Source organism: Dinoponera quadriceps, unplaced genomic scaffold (genome assembly GCF_001313825.1).
Source record: "Dinoponera quadriceps isolate SergipeBrazil2010 unplaced genomic scaffold, ASM131382v1 scaffold566, whole genome shotgun sequence".
NCBI classification, from domain to species: Eukaryota; Metazoa; Arthropoda; class Insecta; order Hymenoptera; family Formicidae; genus Dinoponera; species Dinoponera quadriceps.
This window is the reverse complement of record NW_014555972.1, coordinates 4,066,313-4,080,415: the sequence shown is the minus strand read 5'-3', so window position 1 is coordinate 4,080,415 and position 14,103 is coordinate 4,066,313. Positions and strand designations below refer to the sequence as shown.

The window sequence follows — 14,103 nt, the reverse complement described above, 5'->3', positions numbered from 1 at the left end:
AGAGGGTACCTTTCGTCCGTCGCGGGAGCCATTTCTCTTGGCTTGACTCGACTCGACTCCACCGGAAACGCTCGTCTAGAGCAAAAACAGTAGCAATCGAGGACTCCTGGCAGATCTGGTAAATTGAAACTGGATGCGACGGGAAGGATGTCGGAATACGATCGTGGAAGGAACGGGATCTACTTTTCAGGAAAGGACTAGCGAGAAAATGTGGTAAGAACGGGCCGCGGGGATGCGAGAGTAATCAGGAATTTCCCTTGAAAAGACTTTTTTTTCGATGTTCGATGGTAAGAGTTTCAGGCTCGCGAAATTCGGTTGGTTAACTTACGGATAAGGTAACGCCGCTGGTAAGAATGATTTTGCAAGAAACGATCCGAAGATATTTGGTAGTGAAGAAATTAATCAGTGAGGAAATCTCATGAATACTGTAAACGAGTCCACAGGAAATTATTTTCCTTTAAATTATATCACCACGCAGGGAGAAATCTTAAATCAAGAATCGATATTCTCATATATTTTAATCAAGTTACATTTGCATCAATACAAATTCAATTAAATCAAAACTAAGAATCTTCTAAGAAAATTATAATATTCTTGTTTATATATAAGAATATCTATTCTTGACTCAAGACTAATTTTCTTCCGTAAACTCTTGAGGAAACATATGGTTGCCGATGCTGATTCATGATCGGTGTTACAAAAGGAATAAAATATACAATGATTACATATAATATAGTAAATAAAATAACCAATAACGTCTGCTCCAAAAATCATTATAATGCGGGACGAGTTCTATTGCATTTCCACGTCGATTTTCGTCACTTAGTCGTTCCATACGGTCGTTTACCGAATAGTGGTCCTGATTTCCCCCACTTATAAAGTTCCACGGACGGCCATTCGAAGATTTGCAATTTACGAAAACTCAATTCAAAGCTACTTCTTTCCGCGGTCGTTCTCCCGAGTAAAAGAATCATCTCATCGAACGGGCAGGATTATGGGCGTGAGTTACTTTTCGATATAAAACGGAGCGGGACGTGGCGGAGATGAAGAAGCGCGGAATATTCGTGAACACCAACGTAATTAGCTTTTTGAGAAGCGGAAGGCCTCCCTCACCGGCCGCGGCAAAGGCGGAGATGTCTTTCGCAGATTATCTCTGCCTAGTAAATTACTCCACCGCGACCTCTCTCACGCTGACGTCAGTCCTTCGGCATCGAAGTCGTATATTCGATGCAAGATGAGTCACGGAACGATTGAACGTCGGTTTCAAGCGAAACCAGCTAAAGCCGGAGCTCGTGAATCTACAAGAAATAGATGTTTAACCAAAGACGTTTAAACCAAAGTAAACATTTCACTCGCTGTAATTCGCACTTTCTGAGTCGCGCAATAACACTACCGCCACCAACACAAAGCTTCCTTTCATTCCTTTCATTTACATCGTTTAATTATATCCTCTTCTTTTGAGACTTCACTCCGTGAATATTATGTTTCTATTAGTCGAAAATATATATTTATATTGAACTGTTCTACATGTTGTTGAAATATATAACTGACAAGGGAGAGGTATGCCAGAATTAGGGTTAGAAATTATATTCGAAGCTTCGAATTTTTGAACATTCGACATATTATATTCGAATAACGAAATTTTGAAGTCTGAAAATTCGAACATGCGGATATTCGAATATTCGAGTGTTTGAATATTCAATACTTCGAAAACTGGAAAGTACAAGTATGATATGAGCGAAAATGAAGGAAACGCGTGTGCTGGATCATATTACATATTACAAAACGAACGTTTTTCAATTCGTATCTTCCTTTCCTGAAGCTTAATAATCCTCACCACGGCGGACAAGGCGGATCTCTGCTGTGAAAAATTCGAAACTCACCGCACGATTGCGTTATCCTCGATTACGCCGCGCGTATGAAAAGATCGGTTAATTGTTCGCGATCTAACTACCGCCGAACGTATCTCACATTGCTTTCACGATAGCCCCCGTGAATAGAGCTCCAGCGGCGCGTTAGCACAAAAGTAGGGGGCGTTAAATTTTCATTAACGAAAATTACCGAGCAAACCGTCCGTACCTCCGACACGTTTTCGTTGATAGTTCCAGCAATTATTTCACGCACCTCCTATATAAATCAGCTAGTCTGGTCAAATGAACTTTCTATATATTATTATTCTATATAGTATAAGCCGTTCTCCGTATCAAACTCGTCGAGGGATGGAGAAAAAAGGACGGAGGAAAGGAGGAAGGAAGACAGGAAGAGAGAGAGAGAGAGTAGAGGGCGAGCGCAAAAGATATGCGCCGAATGGTTGGCTAAACTCGTAATTGAAAACGAGGAAAAAGCTCTCTTCACGGTGTAATACTTTTCATGACTCGAGTCTCTTGGTGTGGCTATATTACTAAAAAGAGGACACGAGGGTGCTTCTTGTCAAGACGTACGAAGGTATGTACGTACATACGTAGCGATTCCTGAAACTTCGCTTCGCCTCGGACATAAAAATAAGCTGAGAAAACGGACGGATGTAAGAATATGCGAGTATACCGGCGGAATAAGTCGTAGATTTCACGACGAGGTTGAGACTGACTTTCAGCCCGGTCAGAAAATAATTCAACGCTGCATAAATATCTTAATATTTGAGTTCTCGAATCAAATTTCTTGTCGGCAGCGTCGCTTAAAATTTTATCGGGACGCAATATTTGATCTTCCATCCGCGCGGCGCACCCCGTCGGAATGTTTACGCTGCGACGTAATCATCTTCTCATGCCTGATACTTCGTTTAAAAGTTCCGCAGCGAGAAACAATCTTTGACTCTCAGGAAATGTAATTTCTCGGACGCCAAGCTCGCTCAAAGAAAGAGAGAGAGACAGAGAGAGAGAGAGAGAGAGAGAGAGAGAGAGAGAGAGAGAGAGAGAGAGAAAAATATAAACGCGCGTGAGGTTATTTGCGCTTGGAAATTTCTCTTTTTGCGCCCACCGCGTTCAAACAAAGGCCCCGGACGAGTTTCGGGGCGTTATTAAAAAAGGAAACAGGAACGGGCGACGCGTGGAGGTCGTCGTCGCAGTCGCCGCCGTCGGACGACGGCGTAACAATCAACGGAGCTTTTTACTCGATGCCTTCGCCATCGGGGAAGCACACCGTGGAACGATATACGTGTATGGGTATGTGTGTGTGTCGATTACTTTTTTCGTTCGTCACGCGAGAGCACGACGGATGTAGATTTCTCGGCCGTTTCGACTCGTCTATTTGTCCGCGCGTGACAGGCACGTTTGTTCTTTCCGCCGACGTCATTTGCCGACGCGAGCGCCGAAACGGGGTAATATCGTTTCTCCCCTATCTCGGCGAGTAATAAAATTACGCTCTGCGGCGGACGGATTCGAATTTGATGACATAATGTCGATGCCGTGACGTGGGAACGCGCGCACCCTCGGGACACAACGGTGCAGTAGCTAAAGCGAAGAGCACAAGGAGCCGCCGGCTGATTCACTATTGTTTCCTTCGCAATTCGCGTCTCCCTTTCCCTCTCTCCCTCTCTCTTTCTCTGTTCGCGAGACTGTTAACGCGAGACAAAGTCGATCATCCCGCGATTTAATAAATCCCTCTCATTAGCCGAGCGGTAATAACGGAATCGTGGTAATCGTAACTAATTGAAACGTCTCATAATAGTCGATTATGCATTACTCTCTCTCGACCACGCGAGAAGAATTTCGATGAATTCACCGACTGTTCGCCGACTGATTTAACGTAAATCGTTCTTTAATTATGATAAATTACCTCGCGACTGATCGCGAATATATCTCGCGGAGATAAAGAACATTAATTATATTATCGCCCGGCGAGCACCATTACATTATTTCTGCCGTTATTATTTAACAATACGTCGCATTATTTGCGGTGCCAGATTAAAATCACCACATCGGCCAGTAATTTTAATCCCGACCGGTGTTTATTCCATCTCCAAGGACGTGCCTGAAATACCAAACGGCTTACCGATATGTCCGGATTTAGAGGAAGTGCGGGTAATATGGAATACCACAATCTCTAGACCGTTAAGTGTCGCAACTTAGCGGATGGCAACGGAATTATTGGCTGCTGAACCCCTAATTTAATCTACAAAGCGACAGCACAGTACAGATCGCAACATAATAGAGATCGTGTGCGGTATGTACGTCCAATTTTAGTTTTTCCGTCTGTGTTTCAGGAACATGTTATAAAAAATACTTGGCATTACAATCAAATGAAAACTAATTTAAGTTACCTTTAATAGTTTTGACTTATCTTAAAAAAACCTTAGGATATTCCGAAATACCCTCTTTAGAACATAACGCGTGCTAGTAATAGAGAGAGAGAGAGAGAGAGAGAGAAAGAGAGAGAGGGAGAGGAAAAGATATAAAACAACTGTTACATGTAATGCTTAAAAATTCCAACGACTTGATGGACCGTTTTCTCCGATTATTAAAGATTGAATTACTTCCCGCTGACAGGACAATGCGTCTCGTCGTTATTGATGTAAATATTAATTACACGCGGGAGCTTTCGGGAAATGCCGTGTCCGACGGACGAGTACCGCCGGGAGCGACGACTGGATTAAAGGAATTCCTGGACGGGGTGCATTCGCGTGGAAATCGAGAATACGTAATAGTGCGAGCTCTTCCCCCTGTGGGCGTGGAACGCCGGTCGGGCAATTAGCTAATTCCCAACGTGAACGAAAGGAACGGCGCGCGAGAACAACGTTGCCGAGCAACGTCGTTTGACTTGAAACTTTTTAATTAACCAAGTCGCGCGCGGGCTACATTTCGGGTCTCCCCCGCGGCGCCAGGACCGACCGCGACCAGGAAAAATTCAATCGAGCCAATTTGACCGTTCTCCCACCGCCTTCTAATTCCCCTCACCCCCTTCGCCGCTCTGACAACTGCTTGACGTCTCTTTCTGGTTCGCGACGCGCCGGGAAACGATCGACTGACTTCTTTGTGAACCGCACTAGCACCAGATCCGACGTATTTTATCCTTGATTTATCATATATAGAGCGATTCTCGATTATCGTGTAATCAACGCTAAGACGGATCTTTATTTAACACGTTCACTGCCACGTCATATATATGTGTGATACAGCGATCTCTCATGAGAGAACAGAGCCGCATACGCGTGACGGAGATCATTTTTCTTCCTATGTCCACATCAACAAATTCAAGTCTGTTCTACAAAATTATTTAAAAAATGTAACGTGACCTGGGCGGTGATCTCCAAATAAATCCTGATAGCGAACGTGTTAAATTTCCGAGGTAAGGTTTTACTTCCGGTATAGAGAAAAAGGTTTCTTTGCTTAGCTTAGGTTTCTTTAATATAAAATTTGATAGAAAAAACAGTATTATTTAAAGGAAATAATGTTTGACTTTAAATAAAAAAAATTTCTTTCATTATGTATTAAATATTGTCCCCCGATGAAACAAAAAAGTTTTTTTAATATTTGTCATTTCTTTCAAGTAACTTATTGCTCGTGGCAATCGTTGTAACGTTCGGATAAAAATACAAAAGAAATATGTTATTTCACGTAAAGATATTTATTGTTTGAGAAACCAAACAATTCTGTTCGTTTGAATCAAATATTCGTTTGTTCGCTTCATTTCGAAAGAAACGTTCGTTTTAATCTTAAGAATTAAATAAATTTCATTAAAAAGAAAAGAAATCTTTTTCCCTGTGCATGGTTATTCGCTAAAATCGCGAAGAAAGGAGTATCGTGTGACCGCTCGGGAATGAGATTTTCCTTCTCGCGGTTAAACACGGGACGGACTTCAATAAGACGCACACACAGTTTTACCCACGTTGGCATATTCGCTCGTCGGGCAGGAATCCTGAAGAGAGACGTATCGGGTAATCGCGACGGTGGAGCGCGTGAGTTTTCCTTTCTCGCAGCTGGATATTGCTGAATATTTCTGCCGCAAAACTCCGCTTTCATAAACTCGAATTCTCATCGAGGGCGAAATCATGGGGAAAAAGCACTTATTTAACCGGCCAGAGTTTTCGGCTAAGCCGATTACGGGTGGAGAAGCGTGGCGAAAATCGCTTGCCCGGCGGCTCTCTTGCCGTTCTCGGAATCCGCGCGGAAATTTGCCTCCCGACGTTTTGTCACGCTCAATGTTGTGTGTCACAGCGGTGCGCACGCCGCGCTCGATTTACGAGGATTACAGAGCGCTTATTGCGCGCGGCGTACAATCCTCCTCGCGAAGGGGTGCGAACGCACGAGAACACCGGTCGTGTATGCGCTCCCTTTCGCCCATTATCATCTCCGGCCGTCGCGTCCTAGCGCGAAAAATGTGCCGTCGCCGCTAAACCGGTCCCGGATTTTCGCACTTTTCGCGCACGCTCTTGCAGTCGGGAATTCAGAAGGTATACACGCCCGCATTGTTCGCGTGAATAAAACGTATCGATGGTCCGGTTTCAATTCGCCCGGCGCGATTTTCGCGAGAAATCGTCGCTGCGAAATTGCAACGAAGCCCGCCGAGTGAGTTTGTAATTTAAGCCGATGCGTTGAAATAACGTCTCTCAGATGTTGCAACGAGCCAAATGTGCACGCGTTGTTAATCGCAAACCTGGCTTGATCTTATTATTTCGTAGTAACGAAAATCTCGAAAAAATTCTACGAGAGATTTTGCGAAGTTGTAAATCGCGTTGCTTTCGTTCTTTTTAAATGTGGAGTAAAATAATAACAAGTATAATAATAATAATAAATAATAAAGTAGATATATTTAAACAATCTGGTATGTGCACCATTTTATAAATATTCACATTTTTATTTTATTTTAAGTATTAATTATTCATGACAGCTTATGTTTTGTTTATTTTGTCTTCATGTATTCTCCTATTTTAATTTCATTCAAATACTCTGTAATCAATCAGCGACTGGTTCTTCTTTTACGTATATATTCTGAAGGGTTTTTTTCCCGTGAATAAAGATTATTATTATTATAAATGCCACCGTAAAGAATTAATATTGCTCGCGGAAAATACCGGTGATACCGAAGTTAATCATATTACGATATTCGAATTGAAAGATGATGATCGGTTAAGAAGAAATTCACTGGTACTCACCGTCTTCTTCAAGCGAGATATCGGGGACATGTTGAGGCCAGCGATGATCGCCATCAGGGAATTGAAGTTGCCGATGTTGAAGCATTCTCGGGCGGTCTCGATCCAATATTCGACGACACGGACGCGTTGCTTCTTCTTCGCATGCTGGAAGAACATGGAGAAGTTCGTCGTTGTAGATTGCACGATATTCTCCGAACATTCGGAGAAACTTGACGGAAACTTCTTTATTTCATCGAAACCGTTCCGTCGGGAAACGTTATTCTGAGCGAGGGCAAAAATCGTATATACGAAATTGCACGAGACACGTAGATTATATTTACCTTGCAGACCTCCGTCGCTACGAAGTAGCTCAGTCTGTTGAACCACTGAACGTACGACTCGAGATTTCGGGTTTTCTTCATATCTTTGAAGGAAGTTTCTAAATGCGGTGATTCCTGGGAGAATAATTAAAAACAACACAATAATCAGTGAAATCTTATTGAACGACAGCGGACGCATTGAGAACGCGATTTGTCGAAAAATACACTCACCTTGGCGAAGGCCTGCACGAATTCTTCAGGCCCGATGTAAGAGAGCCTCTCGAGTTCCACGTGAGTCAACTGCTGCGCCAACACAGTGGCCGATGGACAGAGTTCGGTGATGTCCACCTGAAAGCCGAAATAATAATTCCACCTTAAAGCGGCGTGTATGATGAACCTTGTGCCTTAGAAGAAAAAGCTCCGTTCGCAAGTACCGAATTGAGAACCTAGTTGAAAGTGACGTATTCAAATATCAAAACTGTTCCGGACAGCGGGGAAATGGAAATTGCGGTTGTTTTATCAAACTACATGAGCGCTGTTTCCAGACAACACACAAACGACATAATCACGCCGCGTTCTATAGATTTATAGTTTCCCCAACGCTCTATTAACTATTTCGATTTCGCAACTTCTCCGGCGCACTCATATTGTCCTCGGAATAATCGATTCGACTGTTCGCAGATTCGTATGCATAGCCAGGAGCCGAGAAGTCCGCCGTTTCGTTCCGAAAGCGCGAATGTCGTAAGGTTAAAAAGGGACAATGGGAGGAGGCGTTGCGCGAGAAAAGGGAAACTCGCCGAGCGTCGCCGTAACAAATGGGCATTTACACCGTTTGCCGTCTCGCGCGTTTGACTTCTATACTTTTCCGCCCCTCTCCTCCTCCCTCCTTCCTACGTCTGGGCGGATCCGGACCTTTCAGGGCTTCGATTTCTTTGCTCTTCCACGGTCGCCACTTTATTCTATTTGATTCGTCGGCGATATTCGCTTCAATGCAGCATCTCAAAGGCCACTGTGACAGGGAGAAACAGAGAGGAAGAGAGAAAAAGTAAAGCAGAGAGAGACAGAGAGAGAATAGGGCTAACATAGGGACTTTGCAAGCTTGCACCCTCTCCTACACCCCCGAAGGTCGTCGTCTTACGATCGTGTGAGCGCCACGTGTACACGCATGCTTTGACAGCTTTCAAGGATGTTACATGGGGATGGACGGTGGTGGTAAATATATATATATATATATATATACTACTATATATATATATATATATTTCCTGGCTGCGGGGCTGGAGGAAAGACGTCGCCGAAAGGCGACGAATAAAATCACTGGGCCGCGTGATCCGTTTAGGAGGAAATGGCACTCTGGGGCGGACTTCCCTCCATCGAATTATATCGCCGATCGTATTATCGAAGTGCCGGGCATAGAAGTGGACAGAGACTAACTACGAGAAGAAGAAATCGCTTTGACGAGAGTGCCGGTAAAAGAGCTAATTCAAGAGTCCCCGAGCGCGACAGGGGAAGAGGAAGTTCCGCGCTTTGGAGCGTAAAAAGAAAATATCGCGGTGGATCTGAGGCATCACGGGGACGAACGATCGGGATATGATATTTTCCTTGAACCGGTAAACACGGACACTATTTCTCATTTGGCGGAGGCAAATTTTCGCCACAGGCTAACATCATTAACTCGTGACTGACACGAGCCCGGTAAGGACGTACGGACGAATTCCCTGTATTGCCTCATCGATAAAATGGAAAAGAAACAGCGGCCGAGAGCGGAAGCAAACGCGCGCCAAGCTGCGGGCGGAAACTAAGTTCTATCGTTGGTTTAATAGAGAAAACATAGAAGTTCGAGTTGCAAAAAAAAAAAAAAAAGAAAGAGAAAAAGAGAGAGATGTTACAACACGGTCGAAACTTTCGTCCGAAAAGAGCTCTCGTACTTGTTTCTCTTTTCCTCCACGCCTTTTTTTCCTCCTCTTCTTTCACTTCTCAAGTCAATCGCGGGAATGGCGGAAGATTCTTTTAACACCCGACGTTAACTCCCGCTGATTGCAGAGCAGCTCGCTGATTAAGAAACGTAACGAGGCGCCATTGTTCCGGCGAGGATTCCGCCGATCGTGTCGCCGATATTTAAAATCGTTTCCGCCTTTCGTCGGTTATCGGGGACCGCCTTGTTTCGCCTGTGCCGTGGCCAATTACGATAATGAAATCAGTACATGCCGACGATGGGCGAAGTTAGTTCGCGCCGGTTTACTGGGGCAAAGTCGTTGAAAAGACCTAATCGGTCGGTGCGGTCTCGCGGACCAGCGGGGGGCGAAGTTGCAAGTTGCCCGGAGATTCGCCGGAGAACGATAATACGCGGCGCCGATGCCCAAAGAAGCGTTGTAGCGAGATATTATGCAAGCATTCTCTCTCTCTCTCTCGCTCTCTCTCTCGCCTTAGATGCGAGAGAGGAAGAGAGAAAGCGCATTGCTCTCACGAGATTCGCGTAATTTCTTGCGCCGATTAATGAGCGTCTCTAATCCCTCGCCGCATCGTTGCGTGACGAAATTATTTCGGAAATGAAAAGCAAAATGGAAGAAAAAAAGACAAAGAGCCGCGCGCAAAATTCGCTAACAAATCGTCGAATGAAGATGCGCAATGCGATTACTCGTTGTCACGACCACGCCGGTATACTACGCCGGTAAAAAATAGTCAATTCCGGAAATGTTGAAATCGATACGCGGTGCATCAGTTTGTGCCTGCATCTTTTATCGAGATTCATATTTGAAAACTGCACCACCACTCTGGAGAAGTAAACGGATACCGTTCGCGTCGCGATATTTATTTCCACGTGTCGTAGATTGGACGCGAATCTCCCGGCATATAAATCGATAAATCATTAGTCGCGAATCGAAGTTTCAGTGCGGGGATGATGAACGAGGCGCGTTGAATTAAAGAGAAATATCAGCGAATTACCGATTGATACGTTCCACCCGAGCCGGTAGTTATTTCATCTCCATGTTGACTCGGAAAGTACCCTTGCATTTCCAAGGATCGATGAGAAATCTTGAGGAATCAGATTATTTGCCGCTCGTCGAAATAGAAATGTTTATTTCACACGCGACGTTCTTCGGCGGTCAACGACAGTTGCCGCGAGCGAATGTGACACGAAGACGTTGACGGTTTTTGATGCGCGCCGCGCACTTGACGCCAACTTCACCCCCTCTTCCCCCCCGTTCCCCCTCTTTGTTCAAGAATAAATATGCAGCAGCAAAAGAGATCATTTGCAGCATCAAGGTAGGAGAATGGCTTTTACAATATTACACCTTGAGATTCTTCATTGATTCTTCAAGTTCGACAGAACCTGCAGGATCAATGCGGGACCAAAATTTTGACTTGGGACACGAATGCTAAATTCCGTGTTGAGCCAAGACTGCGCAGACGATTTTGATAGCTTTTTCGATCGCTCCTTTACCATCCGAGGTCTTCTTCTCTCTTTCCTTGGCATATAATTAACATGCCGCTCGTAATTAACTTCCGAATTGAGTACGCGTATTATGATATGCAACATGTTTCAGCCGCCTTTACCGCAAATTGGCTCAGTTGCGAAATGTTAACACTGACTACGCTAACGACGGCGAAAAGTTCGGAAATCGTTTGCGAGTTATAATTAGAAATTCCGAAATTTTGCTTTACCACACGTAATGAGCTTTTATGTGTAGTATGTTGGACTCGAATGACGAAGTATGTGTATTTAGTTTCATTGGTTTCATGGTTTAACAACTCGCTAATGCAGACGCCGCAGAAGCATGTAAATTCATTTACGCGGCGAACTAGAAAAACACCGTAATGATTTGAGGAAGTTGTTTCTTCGTTTCTTCGTTGGGAGAAACGAGAAAAACAAAAAAATATCGCCGATTCCTCTCGAGGAACGTGCCTGGCGGAATCATTTTCGAGATAAAGCAAGGCAAGCACATAGTAGGTACGCGATGAAAACAAAATAAGAGCAAAAAAGTAGAGAGAAAAAAGTAGAACCGCACACGCCACATCTTCTCGTGAAGTTTCGTTTGAAGGGAACGAGACTCGTTCGAATCGACGGATAAAATAAATTGAAAGTTAAAACGAAATTTCTAACGACGGAAGGCGGAGGGAAGCAGGAAGGAGTGCAATCGTGATCTCGAGGTGTTTCTGCCAGCTTTCGATACAGGATGCACTTAGAAGTTGCTCGATAGAAAGAAAACAAATATCGAAAACTCATTATTGGTCTCGTAAGTTACTTCTTGTCTCGTCGGGCAAAAAGAAACGCAATCCTCCTTCTTTTTTTCCCTCTTTCCCTGGGAAAGGCGCGACACGTAACGAACGAGACTGCGGCGCGCGCAAACGGCGCACGGCGAACTAATAATTCAACTCTTTCCGTCCCGAGGATTATTTGCGCCACGTCGTCGTCGTTGATGGATACGACGTAGTTACAGTTCGAGATCCGCGGAAACGCGCGAAGCTCCCGAACTGCGCGTAATACGTCTTTCCTAATTAAAGACATGCCCGTTAATTAAAGAGCAACACACGCGATACTGCAGAAACATCGACGCAGAACATTGCTGTCTCGTTGTAGTTTACGATGAGCGGTTAAAAATCCTCGAGGATGGAACGTGATGAAGGAGGAGGAGCCGGTTGAAACTTTCGGGAAAAATAAAGCGATACGAAGATGAAGCGTAAAGGTGCAGGGTGGGAAGGATGGAGAGAGAGAGAGAAAGAGAGAGAAAGAACGAGGCGAAAAAAAAAACGAATACGGTATTAAGACCGAATTATTGGCCTCGAGAGTTATAACTCGTTCCGGAGCGAAGTTGCCGCCGTCGGCACGTACGGGACGAGTTGAAAAAGCGCAGGTGAACTTGCGGTTTAATAAGCCGGAGCTTCGCAAGAGTTCGACCCGCTCTCTCACCTCTGCCGTTTCTCGGCCTGTCTCGTCTACCCTTTCTTTCCTCCGCTTCTTCTTACGTACTCCTCCTTTTTATGTACGCGAGCTTTCGCCTCTACCCTCCAATCTGTCTTGAAGGCGTCCCGAGTAATCTCTCCGCGTAAACGAGTCACATACATCGAAGGAGAGGGGTGGAGGAGGGGAGGAGTTATCCACGACGAAATGGTCTTCGTGAGATTTTTCTTCTTCCTTTTTTCTTTCTTGCGTTCTCGGGCACAATGCTCTCGGAGGTACGACAATGGCGAGTGGGCTTTAACAAATATTAATGTTATCCCGGAGCGATGACAAACACGCGCGTTCAAGCAGTCCCCGGTCGCAAAGCAGGTCATGCGTCTTTCTTTGCTCGGAAACCGGGGATTACGTTCGTACCGAGGATTCACAGTGGTACACGACGGCGGTAGGTAATATCGCGGAATCGTTATCGTATATTTATTGGCTGTTTCACGTAAATCGACGTGGACTGTTTCACGTAAATCGTTGCGCGAGCGAAGCGCGGGCAAGGCGGATCACCTGAAACGCCCGGAGAGGCGCACGCGTCTTTCGCACCGCGCAAAGTTGCGTAGTTATTTTTCTTGCAGAAATTTTCGCGACATTTATCACACGGTCGGCAAATACCGCATCCATTTTAATATTCCTCGCAGCGAACCCGCCCGGAGATTCTGTCTCGCGGGTTTAATGGAAATTCTCGTTTTAAATATACAAACCCAACTTTATTCCCGTTTCGCGCGTAAGTAACAGTTATTTCGTATTCATGGCGGAATTATTGCGTGCGTTAGTTTTATCAGCGGGCACGCGCGCGAGCGCGGATTCTCCGTCGACTCGCTGTTTACATTTCGCTACGTTAATATTTCGGGAGGGAGGGGGAGAGAGAGGATGATCCGATTTGGAGTACGAGGGATGATTTTCGAATATATATCCGGAAATTGCTTATTACAAATAAAATACATTATCGACGACGGCGCAGAACGATGGCGGAATTTTGTGAGATTCAACAGTTGCGAAACTCAGCACCTTTTAAAAAGGCCCACAATTTTTCCCTCGTTATGGAAATCCGCGAAGAATCGTTCTCGTGTTTGAGCTTGTAAATATATCGCGAACACTGCATAATAATACTGCGATATTATTTAACACGTTCGCTAGCCCCCGATTTACTTGAGGAAATTCTCCCCACGGAACACCTTGTATTTTCTCGTGAAATTGTGTAAAATCAAACTTGGTTCGTTTCCGTGGACACGGAAGGAACAATTACCGCTGTCACGCGCGTATATGACGCTGGGTAGCGAAACGCGTTGAGCAGAATTGAAAGTTTGGAGTAAATCCGAGCTCGTACTCGTAACTGTAATAATCCATTTCATTAACCACCATGCATCTAAAGATGAACTCCAGACGATCTTAAATATAAGATCTGACTACGAATACCGGCCTAGGATCCTAATACTTGTATCTAATCATTATAATCTTAAAAAAATCCTCTTTGTTCAATTTTTATCAGTACATAATCAGATTTACCATAGCAGGGATTATCTTGCGCTCACGTAGGATTCGATATCAGATATATCTGACAATTTCTGGTCTAGATTTAGGGCCTGGATAGAAGTGGGGGAAAATTTTATAGACCTTTTCCGGCGGCCGTTTTTAATTTTCGCGGTGCGTCACCACTCGTGTGACGTCGGTAATAAGTGGGTTAATGCCCGGGAAGACACTCGTCTTCCGGGAGTTTGAAGTTAACTATTCGCGCGGTGCGCGTTGATGATCTCTCCTCGACT

At 44.6% G+C, this 14,103-nt stretch overlaps 1 protein-coding gene across 1 annotated transcript in view; it reads right to left on the bottom strand.

Annotated features, from left to right (window-relative positions):
- Positions 1–14,103, bottom strand: part of LOC106746166 — a 319,832-nt gene that overhangs the window by 5,501 nt on the left and 300,228 nt on the right. The window contains exons 10-12 of the mRNA XM_014622420.1: positions 7,621–7,737; positions 7,411–7,524; positions 7,091–7,234 (exon numbers count right to left, since the gene is read on the bottom strand). Coding sequence (XP_014477906.1) covers positions 7,091–7,234; positions 7,411–7,524; positions 7,621–7,737 — 375 coding nt within the window. The remainder of the gene's footprint in view (positions 1–7,090; positions 7,235–7,410; positions 7,525–7,620; positions 7,738–14,103) is intronic.